At 39.1% G+C, this 27,323-nt stretch overlaps 1 protein-coding gene across 1 annotated transcript in view; it reads right to left on the minus strand.

Moving 5' to 3' along the window:
- Positions 1–27,323, minus strand: part of LOC103664855 (sperm flagellar protein 2) — a 179,746-nt gene that overhangs the window by 122,004 nt on the left and 30,419 nt on the right. The window contains 3 exon segments of the mRNA XM_040630627.1: positions 8,962–9,130; positions 12,103–12,290; positions 18,944–19,132. Coding sequence (XP_040486561.1) covers positions 8,962–9,130; positions 12,103–12,290; positions 18,944–19,132 — 546 coding nt within the window.

Consider the following 27,323-nt stretch of genomic DNA (forward strand, 5'->3'; position numbering starts at 1 on the left):
TTTATTGACTGAATTAATGAATCAATCAAGCAACCAGTGGTATAGGCTGTATGTGAACTGAATAAATGAGTGAATACATGGATATTACGTTTTATTAATTTTGATTAAGTACAAAGAGGACTTAGACACAACCCAAACCAAAATCTAAGAACAAGATCAGAAAACATCATCCTCACAGAAATTAACAAGAATCCACACACCATGTATGAAATGAGCTATTCCTGGAAGCATTTCTAGAAGTCGTGGCTGGCAGTATGATTTTGAGGGAGCTTCTCCATGAAATCAAGGTTTTTTGGGTTTTTTTGTTTGTTTGTTTGTTTTTGGCAGCACACAGCATCCCAGTGAAAATGCAATAAATTCAAATAACTTATAACTTTGGGGCTTTGTAAGAAGCTCCGCCAGAGATTTCTCAGAGTCCTGGAGTAGATTAAGAGCAGCCTGGGTGAATGGGTAGGTAAGAGCCGCTCTATGGCAAGCTGTTAGTGACCTGGTTAATTTCATATTCCTAACTGGCTATTTATCTTGGTTCTGCTAACCTAGGTTGACCCAACCGTGTACCCCAGACTGGTAGATAATAAAAAATTTGCTGCAGGCATTCCAGCTCTATTTGTGGCAATTGCCTTAGGACTTCCTTTCTTTGTTTCCAGGCCTTTAATGTGAGTCCTGTTCTGTTCCAGCTCTGCCTCACTTCCAGCCTGCGGCCTTTGTTTTCATTTTCTAGTCTGGTTCTCACCCAGTCTCAGCTTTGATTATTGGAGTATTCAAACGCCTTGGCTTCAGCCCACCTCTGCCTCTTCCTGTTTTCAGCTACTTCAGGTAAATTATCCTGACCATCTTGTTCCAGCTCTAAGAACTCAGCCCCTGGCACCTTCTCTCCTGGCTGACCTCGGGTCTGGATCTGTCCTGTCTCCTACCAGAGAAAATTCGATATTATAGAAGCACATTTACGACTGTAGCAACATGGAAAGTCAAGTGGCCATATTCCAGGTACATGCTTGGGAAATCTGGCACTCATAAAAAAGCCATACTCCACAGGGAAGAACTAGGGCAGAACTTGGTAGCTTTCAGAGGCTGTGTTCTTTGTCTCCCCTTCCTAAGCTTTCTATCCTTCAACCACCCCAAAATCCTGAGGGAATCTGGAGGAACTGCTGAAATCTGTGATTTAGATTTAAAAATTCCTGACAACCAGCCAGAACTCTCAGGAGAAACAGAAGGGGTAGCTAGCTGTCTCGTCTGATGGGGAGTTCAGCTCATGGAACCTGGCAGCCCTAGAGGGTTTCCTGACCACTGTATGGTACTTCTTTGATGGCAGGGGTCCAATGGAAAGGATTGATACTGCCTTATACTGCTTTTGACAATGAGAAATAGAGGACATAGCAGTTGGCTGATGTGCAACTGAATTCTGACTTCTCGTCTAGGAGCTATTATGGAATGGGCTCTGTGCAGGGGCCCAGATTAAAGGTCTCAGAACAAGTTGAAAGGATGAACTGGCCTTGCTGAGTGATCTTGGAAGCTTTTCTGAGTCATCTGACCTTCAGTCAGGTCTGAGTATTATCGGCTTCCAGACCATACCTTCTGGCCAAACAGTCTGGCCTTCAGATTCCAGAGAAGCCAGGGAGCTGGGGATGCACACCTCACAGTGACATTGGCAAGGGGAGGTGCACCTCCAGAGAGAAAGTGTGCCTCCACACCCCCCAGACTAGAGTGCTCAGACTGGGCCATGCCATTATCTACCAGCAGGAAGTACAAATGTGGCTCATGGTAATGAGGGAAAGGAAGAGGTTAATCACATCCCCTGCCATGCTGAGCTGAAGACTGTTCTGGCCAGAAGCAGAACTGAGTCATCAATACCTGTCTATCAATCAATCTCATGGTTAACTCCAATTCATCAGCAAATCTGAAGAACTGGTCTTAATCAAATAATGGCTTTTACTCAGAAATCTGATCATTTCTGTCCCAGCAGTAGCCTTCCCCAATCTGCCCTGATCTATTATTATGAAAACAGATATATTTAATTCTAGCTTTGCACAAAAGAAGACCTAGGGCAACAGGGTCCATCTACCTTCTACTTATTTTTAGAGGGAAATTCAAGTTGGCCGTGGTTAATTACCTACTATGTGCTGCTGATCACTGCCAAAGCTTATAGGCCCACCCTTGGGGGAGCCTGGCACCTCATTCTGCAATCCACTCACTCTGGCTGGTAACAGATACGGAAGTTTGGAACGCTCAGCACTTGCAAACAGTGGCAGGCTCTCTTCCTAAAACTGTGAGCCACTGATTACTTATGTATTAGGAAGCCAGAATCATGGGGCTGATACTTTGTCTTGTCTGTTTGATTAGAAGGGGTAACTGAGACTAAGTCATTCTGAGAGATCCTCTTTCCTAAAAACTTACATTTCAATGCTTTTGAAATTCAGTGACAAATTGGATATAATAGGCAGGGGCTTCTACTTACTTAGCATTCTGATTTCAGACACATTCATAGTGACTCACTGAGGGGATCAGTGGGAGAGTAGCTGATTTACCCCAAAATGGCAGGTTCCTACTCCTGGCTCCATTCTCTGCTTTGGAAAGCCACCAAGGCCCTTCCAAGGCATTAGACATGGCACACTGGGAATTACAGCATCTGTGTGTCTAGCCCAATGTTTTTCAAACCACAATTGCCTGGAGCTAGAACAAATTGAGACTCTAAGGCTTGCATTTCTCCTGATCCCAAATGCCCTTGGGACAGCATCATACTGGACTTTATACCAGAGCCCTCCCTATGCCAGGGCTGCCAATTCTGGTGGTGGTGGCTGTCCTTATAAAAAACAGTAAATTTCATTCCTTAGTAGCTCAAACCATGTCATCTTCATCAGGGAGGTGGTAGTCTCCTTTGAGATCACTTCTATAGTAATTTCTGTGGTCTTGCTACTCAAGTAACTTTTCCCGAAGCTTCTACATCTGAATTCACCTATCTGTTGCCATTGCCCAGCCAGGGACAGTTAGACAGACTTGGCTGTAAAGTTCTCTAATAGCACAAAGTGTGTAGACACTATGATTTGGTCTACCTATCTTGTCCACTGAAAAACTAACATAGAATTTTTCCACACAGAATACCCTCTTTCATAGTAATGACTACTGCATTCCATTTTCTTTGCTTCACTGCTAAGGTTGATACCTTAAAAAAGTATAGACCACCCCAAAAAATCTTAGAGGTGACTGCCCAATGTAAAGACTACTATAAGTCCAGCGTACCAAAGAATATGACTGATAGGCCCTGGGCAGTGGATAGGAGGGTGGGGTGGGAGGGTCTTCCAGGTGGGAGGGTTTCTGGTTCTCAGCCCAATATATCTGCCCCACACCAAAATTCAGTCTTGATTCTTGATCCATTCTTGGATCCATTCAAGTTTCTTGAGATTAACAGCCCCATGTGTTCTTGTTATATTTAACTGACAAGACATATTTTTAGAGTTCAGATCTTCAAAGTCTGTTCTAAAATATTAGGTGGACAGTCTGAGTAACTATTGAAGATAAGCTGGACTTGATACATAGAAGCTGGCTCCTGTAAGGGTTGGCAAAGTAGGTACAGGATGAACCCGAAAATCAGTGGTAGGTAGACCAGGGAGGCCTTAACCATCCTTTGTCTTGCCTGACCCCAGATGAGAGGGAGCCTAGAAGAGGACTAGCTTCTCCCTAATCTATGTGATCAAGAGCAAATCAAAATGGATGGTGGACATTCACTCTCGTTTTATTTATGTCAGTTATCTAAAACTCTTCTTCCTTGGCTATATCCTTCTTACCCCTCATTCTATCTGAGTACTAATCATTTGGCTTTGTAAACCATTTCTTAATTTGGTCTAATGCCTTGGACTTGATATGTTAATTCATCCATTCCTACCATGGTTCTCTAATGAAGTTAGGTTGTCAACAATTGTAGTCATTTGAAGTGAAATACCCTTCCCATGACCTAAGGTCTCCTTCCATTCCCTTACCCCACAGACAGAAGTCCCAGACTTCTGCCAAACGTACTCCAGCTCTCTGAAACCCTTGATCTACAGCAGTTAGAAGACAGCTTTGTTTCTTGGCAACCACAGGCCTAGGGCAACTACGGCTCCTTTTGAAAAATAATACATTGACATTCTGTTCTCTAAGTTATTATCACTATGGATGAGTACACGAATCAATATTCTAGGGCATATTGGTGACCTCACCAAGACATAGCCACATAATTAGGCTTAGTCTGAAAAATCCAGCCAAGTAGCAGTTTAGGGGGTTGGAGACAAAATTCTAAGCAAAAGGGGAGAAGAAACTGAAACTATGAAATGTATGACATATAAACTAAACTAGAATGATAGTGAGAACATTCCTTTCAGTATCAAACTTTTTCCCTAGCTATTTGGATGTTGATCATGATTCTTGTTACTTGGGAAGTGTTTGTATTTTAACAGGTACCTCTGAAGTCTTAATCCAAAAGAGTGATAACATGGGGCATCAGGTACAACAGCAGGCAGAAGTTTCAAAGCAGAATGCCTAACAGAGCATCCCAACTAAGAATATGAAAGCAACTGCTTACTTTACCTACTTAAAAGGCAGCTACATTCCTGCATGTCTGGAAACAAAAGATAAAACATATCTTCATAGTCAAAATACAAGGTGTTGACTTCTTTCTCAGCAGGGGATAAAAAGCAATAAAACAATTTCATTTGAAATTAAGGGTTCCTATACTTGACTGGCAGGTTTGTACTTTGAGACATTTTGTGTCCTGAATAAACATGTATGTTACAAAATGAATTGTGTCCCTCCAAAATTCATATGTTGAGGCCTTAACCCCCCTGTGATGGTATTTGGAGGTAGAGCTTTGGGGGGAGGTAATTAGGTTTAGAAGAGTTTATGGCGGGGGGGAGCCCTATGATGGGATTAGGGTCCTGGTAAGAAGAAGACAGACCAGAGTTCTCTCTGTTCATGTAAGGACACAGCAAAGTAGCCATCAGCAAGTCTGGAAGAGAGCCCTCACCAAGGAACTGAATTAATTGGCATCCTGAACTTGGACTTTCTGGAACTGTGAGAAATAAATTCTTGTTGTTTAAGCCACCCAGTCTACAATATTTTCTTATGGCAGCATGAGCTAATACAACACATATCTATTAAATAAATAAAAATAATAATGATCTATTCACACTCATCTACTAAAATTAATCAGTGTACTTGGGTCAGTTACCCAGTGATGTCACTTGAGTGATACAGGCTTCAAGTTAATATTCTGTCCATAAGGGAACTGATTAATAATACACTGTGAAGACCGGGTCATTCACTGGGAAACCAGGGAACAAGGCAAGAACTAAGCTGGGGGGTCTACTGTCAGCAGTTGAGTCTAGAAAGCCACTGGATCAATATCAAAGCCTGGAGTTAAAGAGTTTAGAACAAGACAGAATCTGGGGTCTTTGGGTCAAACAAATCAGATGAGACTTATGTAGGAAAGAAACAATCCCCTGGCCCGTTTAGTCTCATATTCCTATTCTCCAGGGGGAAAAGACCTGGTAATAAGCCATTGTACTAACACATTTGGGGATGAGTATGTATACATCTGCTGCAGTGGAAGGAGTATTACTGTTAAACCATAACATAGAGAAATCCATCTTTAAAGTCTAGTTAGTAGAAAATCATAAGCCAAAAGTGCTATTGATAAAAATGTGCGTTACAACACACACTGTAGGGTTAACCCAACAACCACAGTAACCTCGGCTGATCATGAATTTAAGCAGCAATTTTCATTAAAAAAAAAAATAGCAGCAATTAAAAACCATGAGCAGCTAACAACAACATAGATGCCCTTCCTCCAAACTGGTAATTCCAGCTACAACTTGTTTGCGGACAGGCACAGCAGATCTCCACAAATTGCCAAGTACTTTGTGGCAGAGACTAGAAAAATCTGTGTCTTCGAGAAAGCACGGCCAAATTTCAGTTTATGAAGACCAAAGTTTAGTAACTCCCCAAATCATTCAGGAGGTAACTGCTAATAAGCAGCTTCTATAAAAATCAAAGGCTGTGGAATTCTGGGTAATTTGCCAGTAAGAATCATGGAAAGGACCGCATCTGGGGAAGTTTGGGATTTGGTAGGAGGAGTCCACGGCACAGTCAAGAACCCCTGGCTGCTGGGGGGTGAGGTGGGGGGGCTGTGCTGGACCAGCTGTTGCTCTCGGGCAGTTGGGCTCCCGGCTTAGCCTGCTGCCCAAGGTCCACTGGGTTATCAGCTTCCTCCCCACTCTGGACTGAATAGCTCATGGCTGTCCTGTAACAGCGGATGTCCTGGCTGCTCCGTGAGGCTGTTCGCGCTTCCTTCTCGGGAGAGAGAAATGATGTTCCTGGCCATACCATTCTTGAACTAGACCTCTCTCATGTGTACCCAGTTTATAGAATGTGATGATTTAGGAAATGGTGTTAAGCAATAAGGGTCAAATTTTAGCCTCTATATATAATGTGTACATGAGCAAAAATTTGTTTTTATGCCTATTTCTAGGTGTGATATTTAAAAATTTTAAGCATCATGACTTATGCTGACAGAGCTTTCAAAGTGTGGGCTTGAAGCCCGGATGTATCCGTTCTTTCAGGATGCTGGGTCTGGGTGTATCAATAGAGTATGTTAAGAATGTAAAGTCTTTGGGGGCGCCTGGGTGGCACAGCAGCTGGGCGTCTGCCTTCGGCTCAGGGCGTGATCCCAGTGTTGTGGGATCGAGCCCCACGTCAGGCTCCTCCGCTATGAGCCTGCTTCTTCCTCTCTCACTCCCCCTGCTTGTGTTCCCTCTCTTGCTGGCTGTCTCTATCTCTGTCAAATAAATAAATAAAATCTTTAAAAAAAAAAAAACAATGTAAACTCTTCAAAGACTAATTTCTAAGTTATGCATTTACTTGAAGGATGAAAAATCCCGAGTAAATTTAGCAATGATAAATGTGGACAATGGTTTCCTTTAGCTAAGCCCCCAATTGTTGCCCCTCTTCTTCCTATGAAAGGCTACTTATGCCAGATAATATAGTTTACAAGTTAAAGCATTTATTTTTGACTTGTACGCAAGAACATATAACAAGTTTCTGAAGAGACAAAAGCTCTAATAACAGGCAATGATAATAGGATAGTTTACAGTAATATCCTAACACCTGTGTATGGTCTATTTTCCATCATGTAGTCAAAAGGAACAGAGCATATGAACATATATCAGAAATCCTAGGGTAATTTTCATTTCTAGGAAAACAGCAAAGGCTATAAACAAAATAAACTGTATTGCTAGACGTTCACATACTCCTAACAAAAGTTTATAATTTCCTGCAAAAGAAACATACCATCTGCTTCAGGATGTGGGTAAGACAAGCATGTTCCTGTGGTAATGATTTCCCAAACAAGAAAAAAGTTAGAAAGGCAAATCTTTGCTAAGCTGCAGACTACCAGGTCTCCTGATTTATGAAAGCAATAAGAATAGAGTAGATAGAACTGTTTAAGAAAAAACTTAGAAATAAATATCCTATAAATTAGCAAAATCTGTCAAATAAAATGACTTTTAATTTACAACAGAAAATATACCTTCACATATTTTAATACTGTCAGAGCATTTACTATGTAGCATGATATTTTAGGTTGACACACTAGACCTACTATATTCCACCACCATACAAAAAAAATGCATGTATATCCCGTAAAGTTCTAGTCAATTCTTAAATAAAAATTCTCTTAATGATACAAATATAGATTCATCCAATTACAATGATGTACATTTAATTTCTCATAAGCTCACTTTCTTTCCTTACCATTTTATCATAAATTCATCTTTTTAAAAATTTAAAAAAATTTTTTAAATTTTATGGAGCCCAGAGTGGGGTTCGAACCCACCACCCCAAATCAAGACCTGAGCTGAGATCAAAAGTCAGATGCTTAATCAACTGAGCCACCCAGGTGCCCCCGTAAATCTATCTTTTTTCAATATTTACATAATAGTGCTATTTCACAATTTGCCCTGTTCATTGTCATTCATTCATTTTATTCATGTGTCCTTTTGACAAACATTCATTGTGTATTTGCTGAATATCAGCAAATGATTAGGTCAAATCATTCTTCCTTCTCTTTTTTCTATGTTGCACTTATTACCCTTATAAACTCATTCAATGATATAATAATGGGCGTCATTCTTCATTCCACAGATGTGTATCTACCTAGAACTTCCATCTGATAGCTATTCATTTTACACCTTTCTTCCTAAAGGTGAGATGAACTTCACTGGGCGAGCAGGGTGGTGAGGAAAGAAATTAATATGTATTATTTGTATCTAACATGCAGTGCACTTGACTAAGTATTTAACACATATTATCTTAAATAAGTTTCATAACAACAAAATAAAGTAGGCATATTATTATCCCCATTTCAAAAATTGGGAAACTGAGCCTCTCCCAGGCTGCCCAAGGTCTCACATTGGTCTGTCTGACCCCAAAGCCTTTTAAACGGTTCTTTAAGCTCGAGTGGCACCCACTACTTTTTCAAATCTCTGAATAAACTTTTTCTTTAATCTATGCTACTCCTAAAACTCAGACCTTCTCCTCTTCCATATGCCTCTAAAAGCTACATACTATTTTAATAAATTACTAAAGAAATATCTTTATACAAGGGTTTTTGTAGCAAAGGTAGACAGCTCAGACAAAGAAAATGCTAATGAATAAATTAAAATATTTTAAAAATTCTAAAATCTATCAGCCCTAACAATATATTATGTTTTATTTTTTTCAAACCACTCTCCTACTATTACTGGGAGTAATAGATAACAGATTATGAATAGACTAGGCATTTAAAAATTAGTATAGAAATACAAATTAAACAAGGGAAAAGGCAAAGATAAAATGTCCATTTTTATTAATAGGGATGAAATGACATTAATTAATGTTAAAGAAACACCATGTATTATATTGTATTTTCTCTCATTATTCTGTATTAGTAAGTACCTTATATTCTTCATAATCATTGCTATCGAGCAAGTCCCTCTTCTCCAGTTCTATAAGTTGTTCTGCAGAGGGCTTAGCTGGTAGATGCTTAATAGAGGCTTGCTCATATATGGGCTTTCCATTAAAAAACAGTTCCTTCCAATCATGCATCAACTTATATGGAATCATACTATAGCAAAAAAGATTTAAAAAAAGGTAGAGATGAATCAATGGTTAGTCAAATATACATCTTAAACCTTAGTCTTTCTATTATCATATACATTTCCCATGGTCTGCCGTTTGAGGCTAGGGATTCCATTTACTATTACTGTATATTGCTAATGACTAGTAGAATGTCTTAAACCTAGTAGGTTTGAATGAATCAACGTTACTTCAAGCCACTGGTTCTTCAAACTTTCATAATGACTGTGCCCTAACAGAACAATATATCTGAAAATAATGAGCACTATCCTAAAACTTAGGTTCATCTAAAACAATTCCCAGCTATGACATTAAATGGCTGTGCAATCTTAGGAAATCCTTTAAATGCTCTAATATCAGTGTCTTCCTGTGGAAAATGAACAGACTGAGGATTTTCCAAAGCTCTTTTAGGAGGATAGTTGGTTTCCATATTTGCAAATAATTTGTAATAGAAAAATCAAATGTGTGGTGGTTTTATTGTCATTGTATATTTGATAACCTTTGAAATTATTTCTCAGTAACTATTTCTATTTAAGTCTGATGAGTGATTAGGACAGGTTGACGGGAAAATAATTTCAAGAAGAACAAAATGCAAAGGAAGGAGTCTGACATGATTCTGATGCATTTCTCTAGAAATGGTTGGACTAGAGCTTGAAATTACAACAAAACAGGTAATATTTCATTTATTTCATTCTGATACATGCCCCATGGATGAAACTTGAAGACATTAGGTTAAATGAAATAAGACAGACGCTAAAAGAGCAAATCGTACACTACTTCATTTATATTAGATACCCAGAATAGACAAATTCACAGAGATCAAAAGTAGAACAGAGGTTTATCAGGGGCTGGAGAGTTATTTAATGGGTACAGCGCTTCAATTTGGAATAATAAAAAAGTTCTGGAGATGGATGGTGGTGATGGTTGCACAATAATGTGAATGTATTACGCCACTGAAGTGTGTATCTAAAATGATTAAAAGGGTAAATTTTGTGATGTATGTTTTGCCATAAGAAGAAAAGTAGTATTTCAATTAAAAGTACAACTTCAAATATAATCACCTTATGTTTTCCATTAATAAAATATTTATACTTGCTAAGGCTTACTTTGTAGAGATATGGAAGTTTAGAAATCGATAAGCTCGGGCATAGAAATATTATAACATCAGGATTATTGAAATGACATTGGTTTCTATGGTGAAGTAAGTGATCAAAACTTACATATTGTCCAAAACTTAATCTTACAGTTACTTAGTTAATATCCTATTATCTGAATGTTAATAATTTTAAGAAGCAGTCTAAAAAGTCAGTTCTTCTGAGTAGGCTGATACCAAAAATATACTTGAGCTTTAGAAAAAAATATATACTGATAAAATCTTGTTCAATGAGGTAACAGGAGTTTATCTTCACTGGTAGCAGTGTAGACTAATAAAATATATGTGTCACTGTTGTGTTCAATTGCAATTAAAAGACATGTATCTTAAACAATACACAAAAAATAACTCAAAGTGGATTAAAGACTTGAACGTAAGACCTGAAACCATAAAACCCCCAAAAGAAAACAGGCAGTAAGCTCTTTGACATTGGTCTTGGCAATGATTTTTTTTGGATTTGATACCAAAAGCAAAGGCGACAAAAGCAAAAATAAACAAGTGTGACTACATCCAGCTTAAAAGATTCTGCAAGGCAAAGGAAACAATCAACAAAAAGAAAAAGCAATCTACTGCATGGGGGAAAATATTTGCAAATATTTGCAAATCACATACCTGATAATATCCAAACTATAAAGAACTCATACAACTCAATAGCAAAAAAAAAGCACACAATCTAATTTTTAAAATTTTCCCAAAGCAGACATAAAGATGGCTAACAGGTACAGGAAAAGATGCTCAACATCACTCATCATCAGGAAAATGCAAATCAAAACCACAATGAGATATCAACTCACACCTGTCAGAATGGCTGGTATCAGAAAGAGAAGAAATAAAAAATAAGGATGTGGAGCAAAGGGAACCCTTGTGTGCTGTTGGTGGGAATGTAAACTGGTGCAGCCACTGTGGAAAACAGTGGGTTCTCAAGAAGATCTCAGTCTAGGTAATTTGAGATGTGTACACATTTACTGGGTCACCTTATCTTTGTCCTTGTGGAATCACTTTCACTGAGATCTACTGTGATGTCATTCCCCTTTAGCTTTCATCAAGGAATGTCATAAGAAATAAGTCTATGAAGCCAGATGATACATTTGCTTAAAAGATATTCCTGAGGACATTCTCCACTAGATCCACCACACTACTCAGAGCACCTTGGGGGGGGGGGTACCACATGAATGAACTATTGTTCTAAACTGAGTGCCAAGAAAAGTTCCATATTTTGTAAGGAACAAGAATGGAAAAAAGGAAATACACGACAGATTGTATTTCCCTTTTTACTTTGGCCATCAGGAAGCTCAGATAAAGTTTGCAGCTCAGGTGCAGCAACTGGCAAATCTCCTGCTGCCAATATAACCGTGTGCCAGTTTATTCCTTGATCTTAACTTTCTATTTTAATTTGGATTTTCCTTTTTCTTATCCTGGAATATTATTAATATATTTTGTATTGTTGAATATTTCCATAGAAATGCATTCCTTTTATAAATAAAGTACAATGAAAATAAATAGATTTAATGACCAGTAAAATAATCTTCAAGTAATTCCAGTCTTTTAGGAATTCCAAGTGTTTCAAATAAATTATCATAGTTGTCTTTATAAATTATAATTCAGACATAAAGTTTAAATGTTAAAAGACACATAAATATACCTTAAATAAGGCTCATCAGTGGAATCTAGGTATCCTGGACCCCACTTAGTGTTTTTTCAAGAAAAATTTTTGTCTCTCTTATCAACTGAGTGTCTACATTACAATCTTACCCTTTCTCACTTTCTGTGATGTCTCTACTATAGTGATTATAAAAAACAACACTTACTTATTTGTCAACATCCGGTAGTCCGCCACTTTAGTGGACAAATCAAGTATTTGGTCCAAAATTTCTGCACATATTGTGTAATGCTTTTTGTAACGAGCTTGAGCTCTTTCCACAGCAATCTGTTCATGAATTTCCTTCTCTCTGATGGCTTGTTCCTCAAAATCAATCTTGGCTTGTCTGGCCAAAGCCTAAGAAGGCAGACATTTTTAAGGTGATGTCACTGTGTGATGATTCACATGAAAATAATATTATCATTTCAATAGGCAAAAAAATTATCTAAATAGAATGAAACATCCTTTTACACCAAGAAAAACTTAGTCACGAAAGAGTGCTTTGTCTTTCTCAACTGCTGAGTATGATGGAAAGACGATATCAGAAATATTCCACCTTTAGCTTATCTTATCAGCCAAATATAATACAGAGAAAAGTGGTCTAACTGTGGAAAACCCAATGTAGATTAATGATAAATTGGATCTTAAGTGTTGAAAAAGCAACCTTGATTCAAGGGCTGCAAATAGTCAGGGATCACAGAGAAACAGGCAAGTCTGTACCAGACCCTAGCACAGCTGGCCCCTTGGAACCCAAGGAGCTTTAACCTGACCTATCTGCTCGGCCTGGCCAATGCCACCCCCCACCCCCCACCCCCGTCTTTTAGCGACAGAGTTCTACGATACTGATTTATACTTACAAAATATTTCGAAAGATTCCTGATATTACTGGCTTGAGAATTTCTCACAAGCATCAACAAATGTTAAATGTATTTAGACAACAACAACAAAACCATTCTGCTGTTATAGCCTTAATAAATTGGTAAAATGCACTCATAGAGAACATTTATTTCTGCAGAAAGTAATGAAATACAGTTTGTCATGACCCTCTGCTTTGGTTTGCACTATTATTTTGTTTAGAGAAACCCTTTCTTCACACCAAGTGCAAAGGTCAAACTCAGCATGACTAAATGCTGCTTTTTGGGTTTTTTTTGTTTTGTTTTTTTAAAGATTTTTTATTTTTATTTATTAGAGACAGCCAGTGAAAGAGGGAACACAAGCAGGGGGAGTGGGAGAGGAAGAAGCAGGCTCACAGCGGCGGAGCCTGATGTGGGGCTCAATCCCATAACGCCGGGATCACGCCCTGAGCCGAAGGCAGACGCTTAACCGCTGTGCCACCCAGGCGCCCCTAAATGCTGCTTTTTGAATAGCTATCCCAGCTCTTTGAGAAATTCCATCCTGTGCTAACATGCTCCAGAAACAAGACTTGCCTCCTGTAACTTAACCCAATGAGTATAAAATGGACATGAACTTGGGCCTTGGAGGAGCTGCCATCAGTCAAGTCCCAGCCTGTAGACAGAAGTCAAGTCCTAGGCTCCTAGCCCAAGCCTCCCTCAGCCTCCATGTCCTCACCGTGAAGTGGGATATTAAGAAGACTTGGCATACACAGAAAAACTCACCAAACCATCCCGTTGGGGCAAATATTTCTTATGATACTACTCACACATGACTAAATGCTTGACAAAGGACTGCTTTTGTCCACTGAACTAAATGGAAGGTTCATTTGTTTTTGTTATTTTTTTTTTTTTAATTTTATTGGGAAAGTGGTTGGGCTGGGTGACCCCTGAGGTCAGTCCTGGACATTTGGCAAATGCAGGAATCACACCAGACTTTGTTATTGCCGTATTGTTCTGTAGGCCCCGTCTTCCTAGGGAAAGCATACCATTTAAGTACAAAGCGTTACGGTGTGCTTCTTCACCTGTGAAGAGGTCAGAGGAAGAGGCAGCTAAAAGAGCAGGAGTAGCCAGATGAGAACTTGCGAGTGTGAAGGTGCTTGACTGCAGAGTGCCTGTAAAGCAGGCGGAAATGTTTCGGGTGGGAAGGGACCCAAGTCTTGCAGGGACCGGTGGAATGATCCTAGCAGGAAGGCAGCAGCTTTCACCTCAGGGCTCTCTCCCTCCCTCCCTCCATGTCTTCCTTCCTTCTTTTCAGCTACTAGTCTACCTTTACCCCACCCCGCTGCCCTGTGCTAAACCCACCACAATTTCCTGTCGCATTACAGCAAACTGGGTTGAAGCCCTAAAAAAAGAAAGAAGGAAAAGGAAAAAGGAAGTCTGTGGGAGGTAGTCAGTCTCGGTGGTTATGAGCCCAGACTCTGGAGTCTGCTAGAGCCGGCTGTGCTCCTGCCTACACCACTGACAGGCCGTGTGAAGGCGAGCTTTCTAAGCCTTGTTTCCCTTATGTGTAAAATGTAGACAAAGGGGCACCTGGGTGGCTCTGTCGTTAGCGTCTACCTTCAGCTCAGGTCATGATCCGAGGGTCCTGGGATCAAGCCCCGCATTGGGCTCCCTGCTTGGCGGGAAGCCTGCTTCTCCCTCTCCCACTCCTCCTGCTTGTGCTCTCTCTCTCTGTCTCTCTCTCTGTCAAATAAATAAAATCTTAAAAAATAAAATAAAATAAAATGTAGACAAGGATAGTGTTCACTTCTGATGGCTGTTGGGAGAATTATATATGCATGTGATAAACATAGCTCAATGCTGGACTCACGATAAGTGCTCAAAAAATGTTAAATATTATTATAATTAAGTACTACTACTACTAATAGGTAGAATAGAAATTTGAAATCAGAAACACTTAATATAGATGCCCAATTACCTTAGAGGATGAGATAAGCAGATTTAATCTAAATACAAAACCAACACAGACAAAAATTGATGATGGACAACAGAAAGTTCTCTCTCTCTCTCTCTCTCCCTTCCCACACTACTGTTCACCCCACCACCACCACCCCGGCCTTTCTTGAAATGTACCAGACATTGGCCTCAGCCCTGGGGAAACAGTAGTGAGCAGAAGCAAACACGATCCCTTTCTTCATGGAGTTTACATCCAGTGGGAGAGGCAGTGAAAAAGCCACACAATGAATGTATACTTGTATAATATGTGTCACCGGGAAGGATGACGGAGTATGACCCATCACAGGAGGCCCGACCTAGATAAGAAGTGGCCTGTGCACAGAGTTCTGAAAGATGAGGGTTAGCTGGGGAAAGGCATGAGGCAAGAAGGGGAATAGCAGAAGAAATGACTTGTTTGAGGATCTGAGAGCAGACCAGTATGGCCAGAGTCCGGGAGATACAAGGGAGCAAGGTATGAGTAGGGATCTGGTCGAAGAGAAGCCATGGGTGGGTTTTTGAGTAAGAGGGTAATGGTCAAAACTGAGAGTCAAGAAGATTCCTCTGGCTGCACAATGGTGGAGGATTTGGAGATGATAGTAGGGCAGGTAATTTGTCCAAGTCATCTCTAATTTCCTCTTCCTTCATTTCTAACAGGTCTTTTTAAACTCCTGCTCCAGGGAACTTCTTCAGGACAGAAAAGTAGAAACTGTTGGAAACTCCTTCTCACTTTCAAGGACTATATTCAAAGGCAAATTAATCTAGGTCACTCCAAGGGAGAGGAGAGGAGGGAAGATTTTGATAGCAAAGAGAAAGAGGAAGAGATGTGCACCCACTCCCTGGCACTTCCTAGGGAGCAGCACTGACTCAGAAGGGAGCATGTGAGGGACCAACAAAAGCTGGAACAGCCTCTCTGAAGACATGTGCCACAGGAGGCAATGTGTGGGCTGGGGTAACTGAGGTCTCAAAGGCAACAGGCTGGGCAGTGTTTCTCTGATGACCTGGCCTGTGACCTGGGGCACCGTGCATCTCTGTGGGCAGAGGTGGACTGCTGGAGTTCAAGCTTAGGGTGATTTAAACAATATAAAGAATGTTGCGTTCTTGCATACCCCAATTAGTTGCTAATTCATAGTAACTCAAAATGGATGAAGGAGACCACTGTAGTAGCAGTAGTAGTAGCAGTAGTAGAGACTGGGGTGGTGGTGTAGACACAGGGAAAAATGGACAAATTGAAGAGATATTTAGCACATGAAATTGACAGTACTGAGTGATGTTTTAGATATGGAAGAGAGGGTGAAGCAGGGTTCAAGTGGATCTTGAGGTTTTGCACCTGTATAACCGAATAAACAGGGTTGCCATTTATGGAAATACGGAAATTTGAAAAAGACCAGTTTAGTAGAAAGGGTCATATATTTGGCTTTAACATGTTGAATTTGAGGTGTCGCTGAGATATAGGAGTAGAGATGTCAGGAGAGCAGCTGAACATATGGGTCTTTACTGCAGAGGACAAGATACAAATGCATGAGTTGTCTACTGCAGCAATTACGTACCATGGTTGTGCATTAAGAGGTTGTCTGAGGAAATAACAGAGGAGCAAAGAAAGAGGCCTAGAACTGAGCTTTAAGGAACCCTGACATTGAATGTTTTGGTATTAGAGGAGAATGAGCCTACAAAGAAGGCCAAAAAGGGGCAGCCAATGAAATAGGAAGAAAACCAGGAGAGTGCTTCCACAGCAGAACTAAACAGAAAGGGACCATGTAATAGCAGATTAATAATATTGATAATATTATTAATAGCCTATAATAGCCTGTATCATTAACAGACTTTTTATTTTTTAATTTTTTTGGAATATTTATTTATTTATTTGAAAGAGAGAGAGAGAGTGAGAGCAGGGGAAGGAGTAGAGGAAGAGGGAGAAAATCCCAAGCAGACTCCCCACTGAGTGTGGAGCCCGATGCAGGGCTTGATCCCACGACCCTGAGATCATGACCTGAGCCGAAAGCGAAAGTCGGATGCTTAATTGACTGAGCCACCCAGGTGCCCCATTAACAGACTATAAATTTGTAATAGGATAAAAGGTATTTCTAGAATTCTCCTCCTTCTCCACCACAAACAATAACAAAAACTAAAAAAAAAAAAAAAAAAAAAAAAAAAAAAAAAAAAAAAAACCAGTAACGAGTAATAAAAACAATTTAAAAAACTCTCTTCTTCACAAAAGTGAAGCAGTAGAATGATCTGCTGTGAGGAACAAAATGTATTTTGTTTATTTAGTGCATGAGACTAGGAAGAAAAGAAAGGTAACAGTGTTCCTCTGGCAACTTCACTTCAGTATTTATTTCTCTGGCTCCTACTTACACACCAGCCACTGTTGATGTAGGAGGTGATAAATTCAGTGTTTGAGGAGATAACCCGTGAAATCCAGCCACCTCACAGAGAGGGGTGCCAGGGAAGCAGACACCTCAGCTTTAAGGAAAGGTAATCATCGTGAGAGAAAGGGATATACTTTTTCAGATGCTACAGAACCTCACAGTTCTGGTCTCTGAGGCCTGAGCGTCCCAATCCTCCAAAGTCAGTTCAAGCCTGGTTAAAGAAAAAAGCAGGTAGTGCTTCTTATCACAGTGAGCCCAGTCCTGCTATAAATGCTTTGCTATTCTGCACTTCATTAACCGGGCTTGAAGCAGACACATTTTTCAATAGGCACTTAGAAAGATTAGCTAAACACATCATTTGTAATGTAAGCGAATGCCATTCAATCCATTCAAGTTCACTCTTGTCAAAAAAGAGGGATGAAACAATTATCCAGATAATTCAGCTCTTGAAGAGGACTCTTGAAATCAGTGATCCTGCAGCTCAAATTCATGGAGTCATGGAGGTATTAGTTCTTCACCCCTACCCCTCACGTTTCAGCTATGTCTATTCTACGAAAGGCAAAAGCACCATTTTCCTGACTTTCAAATGACATTTCTAAAAATTGCATAATTTTGGCAAAAGCTATATTTATTTTCATGGAATATCATAGTGCAAACCATGAATCTGATAAATAAAACATTCCCTTCCTATTTTTTATGAGGTTTTCTCTTCTATTCAGCCTAGTTTTGTGACTACTTTATGGCAGTAAAGACAGGCTATCTCAAGGGCCACTCCCATGAGTTCTGTATTTCTTCAATCAAATCTGGACCAACAGATTGAATAAATCTGAAATATCTCCGGTAGGAAATAGGCAAGAAGTACATAATCCGTTGATAAAATAGACCTATTTTGATTATCAGAATCCATATATACATAAAGATAAGGAAAAATATTAATGTATTAAATAATCAAAAGATTAGATATTTTGATTTTCAGAGCTATAAAAGGGCCTCGATCCTTCTGGATCTTGGTGCCTATGTGCCATTCTCAAATACAATCAACCAGAGTACCCTGGATAAGTGGCCTATTTGGGTTTGGAGGAAGGAATAATACACTATGGGCCTGATAAAACCCTGTTTTATCAGAAAGCAAGGAATTATTTATTAAAGACTGATGGTATCTTATAAAAAGGAGGCAGCTTAAAAATGCTCTCACTGCCTGAGAATGTTCACCTAGAATAATGAACACCAATACCATCCTAGTAAACTTCACAGATTTTAAAGGAAAATAAAGTTCTGTATACATCTAGAAAAATGGAGTGATCACACAAGGAATTGAAAATTAGATTATCATTAATCTTTTTGACAATAGCACTTTTACCTGAAGAAAATATTCAAGGAAAGAAAATGTGAACTAGGAATTTTATATACAGCAAAACTGACAATCAGGTATAAAAGGCATATACTGTCATCAGTATACAATACACAATACCCAATACAACACACAGGGAATATTGTTCCCTGAGCCCTCGTTGAGGAATCTACTGGAGAATGCGTTTCAGGCAACCAAAATGACCAAAGACGCGTGGACATAAAGATGGGTGGTGAACATCAAATATGGGTGGAATCAAGACTAAAGGGGGAGAGTGTAATATGTAGAAACTCTATGCACTGTCAATTAGTTATACAAAAGTAAAAATGGGGAGATAAGAGAGAAGTCATATGAAAATTAGCTCTTTTTAAGTGACTGCCAACTAAAGGCCACTTTGTTTACCTTGACTTGGTAGAAAGGATCAGAAGTAACCTTAGACAGATTTTTAAGGGAGCTATTGTTTACCGCTTCTCGATCAAGAGCATCCTGGAAATCTTTAAGTCGTCTTTCTTCATACTGCTTTTCTCGGAAAATTCTGTTCTGCCACAAAACTTCCTTTTCATGCCGAACATGCATGAGCTGCACGGCGATCCTGCGCTCCTGCTGGGACTGCCGCATCAGCCGGTTGATCAGCTGCTCCTTCCGATACGCCTCCTGAAAACACCATTGGAGGAGCCAATTATTTGTCAAGGCCGTGTCCAAATTTCCCATTGCGTTAAGAAGCCTGTGTATAAATGATGTGCACAAGGCAGAGTATTTCTCCATCTGCTTCTGTCATTTGATTTAGATTTGAACATGGCAAAAGTCAAGTTATAAAATGGAAGATTTCCAACAAAGGTTGTACCATCTTGGTATCTGGAAGCATTAGGGTCTTGCAAGTCACCATTATTTCAGATGAATTATTGCTTTGTTTAAAATCCACTAAAGATAATTTAGGTGACTGTTTTCAAGGTTTTATAAACAAAGGTTATGATTCTCAATTTATAAGCAACTAAAGATAATTTAGGTGACTGTTTTCAAGGTTTTATAAACAAAGGTTATGATTCTCAATTTATAAGCATGTTTTCAGAAATTTGAAATTCCTGAAATAAATACTCGCTGTAAAAACAAATGCAGACTTTGGCTGAAGGTGGCAGATCCGGTTAGTTGCCAGTGTGGACATCTCACTACCTGTGTGAGGAAAAGCTGCCATCTGATGGAATGGGAAGACTGGAGGAGAGTCTAAGGGGCCAGGACCTACTGCTTGTCTCAGAAAATCTGATTGGTTGTAATCTGAAAGCGAAACTAGATGCATTCTCCTGGCTCTCTTGTCGATTTTAAGAGAGTAGAAGGGGAGTCAGTACGTGAGCAGTGGAAAAAAGCATTAAATCGGGCATCAGAAGCCATTGCAGCCCCAGTTATACCATTAATTGTCTGTGTGGCCTTGGACAAGTAACTTGGATTTTCACGGCCTACTTCTTGACAGGTGAAATGAGGGGTTTAGGTGGAAGATGATCTCCAAAACCCCTTCAAGCTCTAATTCTGTCTAAACAGAGACATCATGTGGAAGGAGGAGGTAATTAAAGTTCTCAAGGGGGAAGACATAAAAGAATGCTGTAACCTTGGAGTTGTCCATTTAACAATCAATAATCCAACTATTTAGGAAGAAAATCTAGCACTATTAGTGACATTGTTTCAAATGATTTCTGCCACTATGATATTATGGGAGACACACCCTATATATTTTAGAATCTGGATGCAAATAATAATAACACTCTAATAAATTCCAAAACTTGAACCTGGGAATTATACAAAAATGTAGATTAAATAAAATTTCAACTGCAAATAAATATGAAATTTTTAGTAACATATATAAGATAAAAAATAAAATCATCAACAACTTTAAAACATATGTCTAATCTAATGATAAAATTCTAGAACCTTTAATATTAATCATTTGTTTCCTTTTGAGAACCAGTAGCAGAGCTGAGGCAGAATATAAAAATGGCCACGAATTCTTCAGTTTTCTTCATCCATATCCTTGCAATGGTATCCTGCAGTTATTCTTATCAAAAAGTAGAATATATTTCTCCACTCCTTAAATTCAGGTTATGGGGTAACCATTCGATTTCAATTGACCAATGGGACATTAGCAAAAAAACAAAAAGCAAAAAACAACAAAAAAACAACAAAAAAGTCCCTCACACATGGGATCTGATTTTCTTTAATCCCATCCCACCACTGCCACCACATTTTCTGGTCTGCAAGAAAATGAGAGACCATGTAGGGAGAGGCTCTGGTCTTCCCAGCTGGACCCCATGAAGCTCCAGCCAACACACCAGCTGACCAAAGACACATGGGAGACGCCAGCTGAGCCCAGCCCAAACTGCCTACCACATTTTGGGGTGGTTTTGGGTACATAAGGCACAGTCACAACCATATTTTTTTAAAAATATAGCCTTGATTTATCATTCCAAGTGAATTCTATAATTAGTATAGAATATATTCTATAATTTGGTTGTTTATATGGCAAGGCAATTTAGTTGTCCAGATGAGATCTAGTCATTCTGACCCTTATAAAGAACAAACTGGATTGGTCATTAACTGTTTTGATTACTGACAACACATTATAGTTAGAAAGAGAAAAAGAAAAGGAAATTACTGTTGAATGCTGAGTCAATGCTATGGATATGAAGCCTTAATATGAAGAACCATCAAGTGCATTAAGACCTGCACCCAAAACTTGAGTGGAAAAGATTTAATTATTTTTATTCCATTGTACAAGTAGTTCATATTTTAGAAATAGACTTTTTCCCAAAAATTTCACTGGGATGTGTGGAACACATTTTCTCATAGAAAGATACAGGCTATGGATAGGTGCTCACTGAGTGTCTGTTTAACCCTTAACGTAGATGAAATATTCTATATCTGAAATGAATAAAATAAAATATTTTCTCTTTTAATTATATTTGGGGGAAAATTTAGACAGATATACAATCCAAAATACCCTCAATTTGAATACCAGGCCCTCTGCCTCCCCCAGGAGCTGGAGCCAGGGGTTTACCCTGCTCTGTGCCACGCTCAGAACTCCGAAGATGCCCGAGCAGCTCTTGTGGAGGAATGGGGTCCTGCAGGAAAGACCTGGAAGCTAAATATTCTAGGGTGTTTGGGTTAGGAAGTGGGGGAGGGGTCTGATGTTCAAACAGAGGTTCCAAGGAAATAATGCAGAACAGGTTTGGGAAGATGTAGATAGTCGAGTTGGAGCGAATCTCAAGAACCAGCCAAGGTGCTAGTTAAATGACCACAGAACCAGCTGGGAGCTCAGTCGGGTTGACAGTTTGAGCATCTCCGTTTAAATGCCTATGAAGTACTTTAAACCCATCAAGTCCTAAACTAAACTCACCAACTCCCCTTCAGTCTTAGTCCTCCCCCAGTATGTCCCCATCTCAGTTGATGACCCTATAAAGCTATGACCTAAATGTTAGTGCCATCCGAAGTTTATTCCTCTCTTCTCATTCCTAATATCCAGTTCTTGAAGAAGTAGTCTATTTTACCTCTTGTGTATGTTTTTAAATCACGCGTACTCCATTCTATACCTATGGGACACTGCCCCTACTGTGAACAATATCAGCCTCTCCTCTACCATGCCTTCCCCCCCACCCTTCTTCAAAACCCATCCAAAAAACTCAAAGTGATCTTTCTGACCCTAAGTCTCATCATTTCATTCATGTAGTCACATTTCTTATGAGTCACGAGGCAGGCTAACGACTTGAGCTCAGGTCTCTGGCTCTCTCTTCACAAGCCCCTCTAGAGCATCGTATACAAACCCCAGGGGGAAACCGCAACAACCTGGAAGCTAGAGATATTTAGAGGCATTGTGGGTAGATGCAGTACAAATAGGGCCAGAATAAAAGCATCCAGGGCTGACAGCAGATCCACATCATGCTCTCAAAAGGCAGCAGGTCCTTGAGAGAAGGAAAAGAAATCCCAGCCCCGACAAATAGCGTTTTGGAAGAGAGGAGGATGGATAGGAAAACAGGCCATGTTGCATGTGGGGATTTCACAGTCCACCACTGTGACACAGGCACTTGTGTCAGCTGTGCAGGGAGGCTGGGGACGCTACACTTAATAGAAAGGAGGCAGTGGGAGTGGAGGTCGCTTGCTGCGTACCCCAGGCTGATTGGAGGAATAGCAGCTTTCCCAAACCCTGAAAAGAAAGAGTTCCCTTGATGAAAATATCCAGAGTACTAACTCACTTTAATGTCCTTTAGGTTGCTGGATCCCTGAACACATCTCTGGCTAGAGCCTTGAAAAACCAATGCGAATAGCATCCTGGTACAAAGTGAGGAAAGTCAGAAAGAATTCACGCACCCCATTTTCCAGGTAAATATCAGGTCTCGATTATATAAGCAAAAAAATAGAAAAAAGCCTAGCAGCCAATACACAAGTAGGTCATAACACAAATGGAAGTGTGTTCAAAATTCCATTGCTAGTTAATGAAACTTGAAATAGGTAGTTATTTTACAATCTACTTTTTCATCATCTAATTTCCAGAATCTGCTCTTCAATAAATGGTGCTGGGAAAATTGGACAGCTACATGCAAGAGAATGAAACTTGACCACTATCTCACACCATACACAAAAATAAACTCCAAATGGATGAAAGACCTCGATGTGAGACAGGAATCCATCAAAATTCTAGAGGAGAACATAGGCAACAACCTCTACGACATCGGCCAAAGCAACCTTTTTCATGACACATCCCCAAAGGCAAGAGAAACAAAAGATAAAATGAATTTATGGGACTTCATCAAGATTAAAAGTTTCTGCACATCCAAGGAAACAGTCAGAAAAACTAAGAGGCAGCCCACGGAATGGGAGAATATATTTGCAAATGACACTACAGATAAAGGACTGGTATCCAAGATCTACAAAGAACTTCTCAAACTCAATACACGAGAAACAAATAAACAAATCAAAAAATGGGCAGAAGATATGAACAGACACTTTTCCAATGAAGACATACAAATGGCTAACAGACACATGAAAAAATGTTCAAAATCATTAGCCATCAAGGAAATTCAAATCAAAACCACACTGAGATACCACCTTACGCCAGTTAGAATGGCAAAAATAGACAAGGCAAGAAACAACAATTGTTGGAGAGGATGTGGAGAAAGGGGATCCCTCCTACATTGTTGGTGGGAATGCAAGTTGGTACAGCTACTCTGGAAAACAGTGTGGAGGTCCCTTAAAAAGTTAAAAATTGAGCTACCCTATGATCCAGCCATTGCACTACTGGGTATTTACCCCAAAGATACAGACGTAGTGAAGAGAAGGGCCATATGCACCCCAATGTTCATAGCAGCAATGTCCACAATAGCTAAATCGTGGAAGGAGCCGAGATGCCCTTCAACAGATGACTGGATTAAGAATCAGAAAGAATGAGTTCTCAACATTTGCTGCAACATGGACGGCACTGGAGGAGATAATGCTAAGTGAAATAAGTCAAGCAGAGAAAGACAACTATCATATGACTTCTCTCATCTATGGAACATAAGAACTAGGATGATCGGTAGGGGAGGAAAGGGATAAAGGTGGGGGGGTAATCAGAAGGGGGAATGAAACATGAGAGACTATGGACTATGAGAAACAAATTGAGGACTTCAGAGGGGAGGGGGGTGGGGGAATGGGATAGACCGGTGATGGGTAGTAAGGAGGGCACGTATTGCATGGTGCACTGGGTGTTATACACAACTAATGAATCATCGAGCCTTACATCGGAAACCGGGGATGTACTGTATGGTGACTAACATAATATAATAAAAAAATCATTAAAAAAAAATAATAATTTCCAGAATCTGTAATTCTTCTAATTAAAAGAGACTATCAAGTAAAATGAGGATACATTCTGGAATCGTGTGAATCTGAAGTAAGAAATAACTTTTTACCACAGAGATGACAGTTATTTATTTTTTCATTTTTTTGGAGTTTTTCTTGAATAAAGGAGTGAATCCATGGAGAAATAGTTTAACTTCTTCATACTTATGAGAAGCCAGTCTTTCATATTTTAGACATGCAAATTTGTCCTATTTACATTCACATCTCAAATCACCTTCCTCCCCAAGTTTATTCCTCTGCATCATCTTCCATATTGCAGCAAATGCCACCTCCATCCACCCAGCTGCCCAACCGTGACATCTGGCCTCTCACCCCACTTTTTCACTGCCCCATGTCTAATGAACCACTCATACCTATTGATTTTACTACTAAAATAGCTCCTGAAGCCACTTCTCTCCATCTCCACTGCCACTACCCTAAATTTAAACTGGGATAACTTCTTTCATAGAAGAAACTCAGTGAACATGTGTTCAATTTAAGAGTTGATGGGTGATTCTCAAACTATAGCTGTATTAAACTACCTAGAGGGCCTGTTAGCACAGGGTACTGGGCCCCACCCCAAACCTGTGATTTGAGTTTGATTCAGTAAATCTGAGGTGAGGTCCAGTTATTTACATTACTAAACATTTCCAGATGATTCTGATGCTGCTGGTCCAGGAATCACACTTTGAGAACCACGAGAGTAAACCAATAACCAAACTGAGAGGACTAACAACTTCTCCATGTTGTTTTCATTAAAAAGTTCCCTTTTTGATAATCTCAATAGATGCAGAAAAAGCATCTGAAAAAAATTCAGTATCCCATCAAGATAAAAACTCTCAAAAAATTAAGGTAGAGAAGGAATGTAACTCAATATAATGAAGGCCATATATGACAAGCCCACAGCTAACATCATAATCAATGATATGATGCTAAAAGCTGTCAGGTTGTCAGCATTCCTTTAAGATCTGGAATAAGACAAAGATGCTTATTCTCACCATCTTTTTTCAACATAGTACTGGAAGTCTTAGCCAGCACCATCAACAAGAAAAAGAATAAAAGGCAGCCAGATTAGAAAGGAAAAAGTAAAATCGTCTCTGTTTGCATATGGTATGATTTTACATACAGAAAACTCTAAAGACAACAACAGCAACACAAAAAATCTGTTCAAACTGAAAAACAATTTCAGTAAAGTTGCAGGATACAAAATCAATGTATAAAAATCACGTATATAAAAATGTGTTCCTATATACAATGAATAATCTGAAAAAGAAATTAAGAAAATCCCATTCATAATAGCATCAAAAATAATAAAATATTTAGGAATAAATTCAACTAAGGAGGTAAAAGATCTTTGCACTAAAAACTATAAAACATTGATGAAAGGAATTGAAGAATACACAAACAGATGGAAAGATATCCCATGTTCATGGATTGGAAGACTTAATAATGATAAAATGTCCATAATACCTAAAGTAATCTACAGATTTAATAAAATTACTATCAAATTTCCAATAGCATTTTTCACAGAAGTAAAAAAATACTAAAATTCATATGGAACTATAAACGACTCCAAATAGCCAGGGCAATCTTGAGCAAGAGGAACAGAACTGTAGGCATCACACTTTCTGATTTTGAAATGTTTTACAAAGTCACAGTATTCAAAAGAGTAGGATACTGACATAAAAACAGATATATAGACCAATGGAATAGAATAGAGAGCGCAGAAATAAATTCATGCTTGTACAGTCAGCTGATCTTCAACAAGAGTGCCAAGGCTACATAATGGGGGCAGGACAGTCTCTTCAACAAGTGGTGCTGGAAAAATTGGATGTCCACATGCCGAAGAATGAATATGTTCCCTTAACTCACGCTGTATACAAAAATCCACTCAAAATGGATTAAAGACTTACACATAAGACCCAAAACTATAAACCTACTAGAAGAAAGTATAGGGTAAAAAACTTCTTGACACTGGTTAAAGCAATGATTTTTTCTTTTTAATATGACCCCCCAAAGCACGGGAAACAAAAACAAACATATATAAGTAAGATTAAATCTAACTAAAAAGCTTCTACACAGTAAAGGAGACATCAAAAGAGTGAAGGGGCAATGTACAGAATGGGAGAAAATATTTGCAAATGTACATTTGGTTGATATCCAAAGTATATAAGAAATTCAAACAACTCAATAGCAAAAAAAAAAAAAAACCAAATAACCCAATTTAAAAATGGGCAAAGGACCCGAATAGACACTTCTTAAAAGAAGCCAAACAAATGGCCAATAGGTATATGAAAAAGGTCCTCAACATCACTAATTACAGGGAAATGCACATCAAAACCATAATAACATATAACTTCACATCTGTTATGATGGTTATCACATTAAAAAACAACAACAACAACACAAGAAATACCAAGTGCTGGCAACGATGTTGAGAAAAGGGAACCCTCAAAAACTGCTGCTGGACATGTAAACTGGCACAGCCTCTATGGAAAACAATATGGTGGTTCCTCAAAACAATTATGAATAGAACTAGCATATGATCCAGCAATCCCACTTCTGGGTACACATCCAAAGGAAATGAAATCAATATCTCAGAGAGATGTCTGCATCCCCATAGTCAATGCAGCACTATTCACAATAGCCACGATATGGGAAAACCTCAGTGTCCCTTGATTGATAAATGAATAAAGAAAATGTGGAGTATACACACAATGGCATATTATTAAGCCTTAAAGAAGAAGGAAATTTTGCCATTTGTGACAACATGGATGAACCTGGAAGACATTATGGTAAGTAACGTAAAGTCAGATGTAAAACTATAAACACTGCATAATTCCACTTACATGTCAATCTAAAAAAGTTGAACTTATACAAGTAGATCTTAAGTGTTCTCACCTAACACACAAAAAATTTAACTATGTGAGGTGATGCATGTGTCAATTAGTTCCATTATGGCAATCATTTCACAATGTATACATAT

This window comes from Ursus maritimus, unplaced genomic scaffold, assembly GCF_017311325.1.
Source record: "Ursus maritimus isolate PB19 unplaced genomic scaffold, ASM1731132v1 scaffold_15, whole genome shotgun sequence".
In the NCBI taxonomy this organism is placed as follows: domain Eukaryota; kingdom Metazoa; phylum Chordata; class Mammalia; order Carnivora; family Ursidae; genus Ursus; species Ursus maritimus.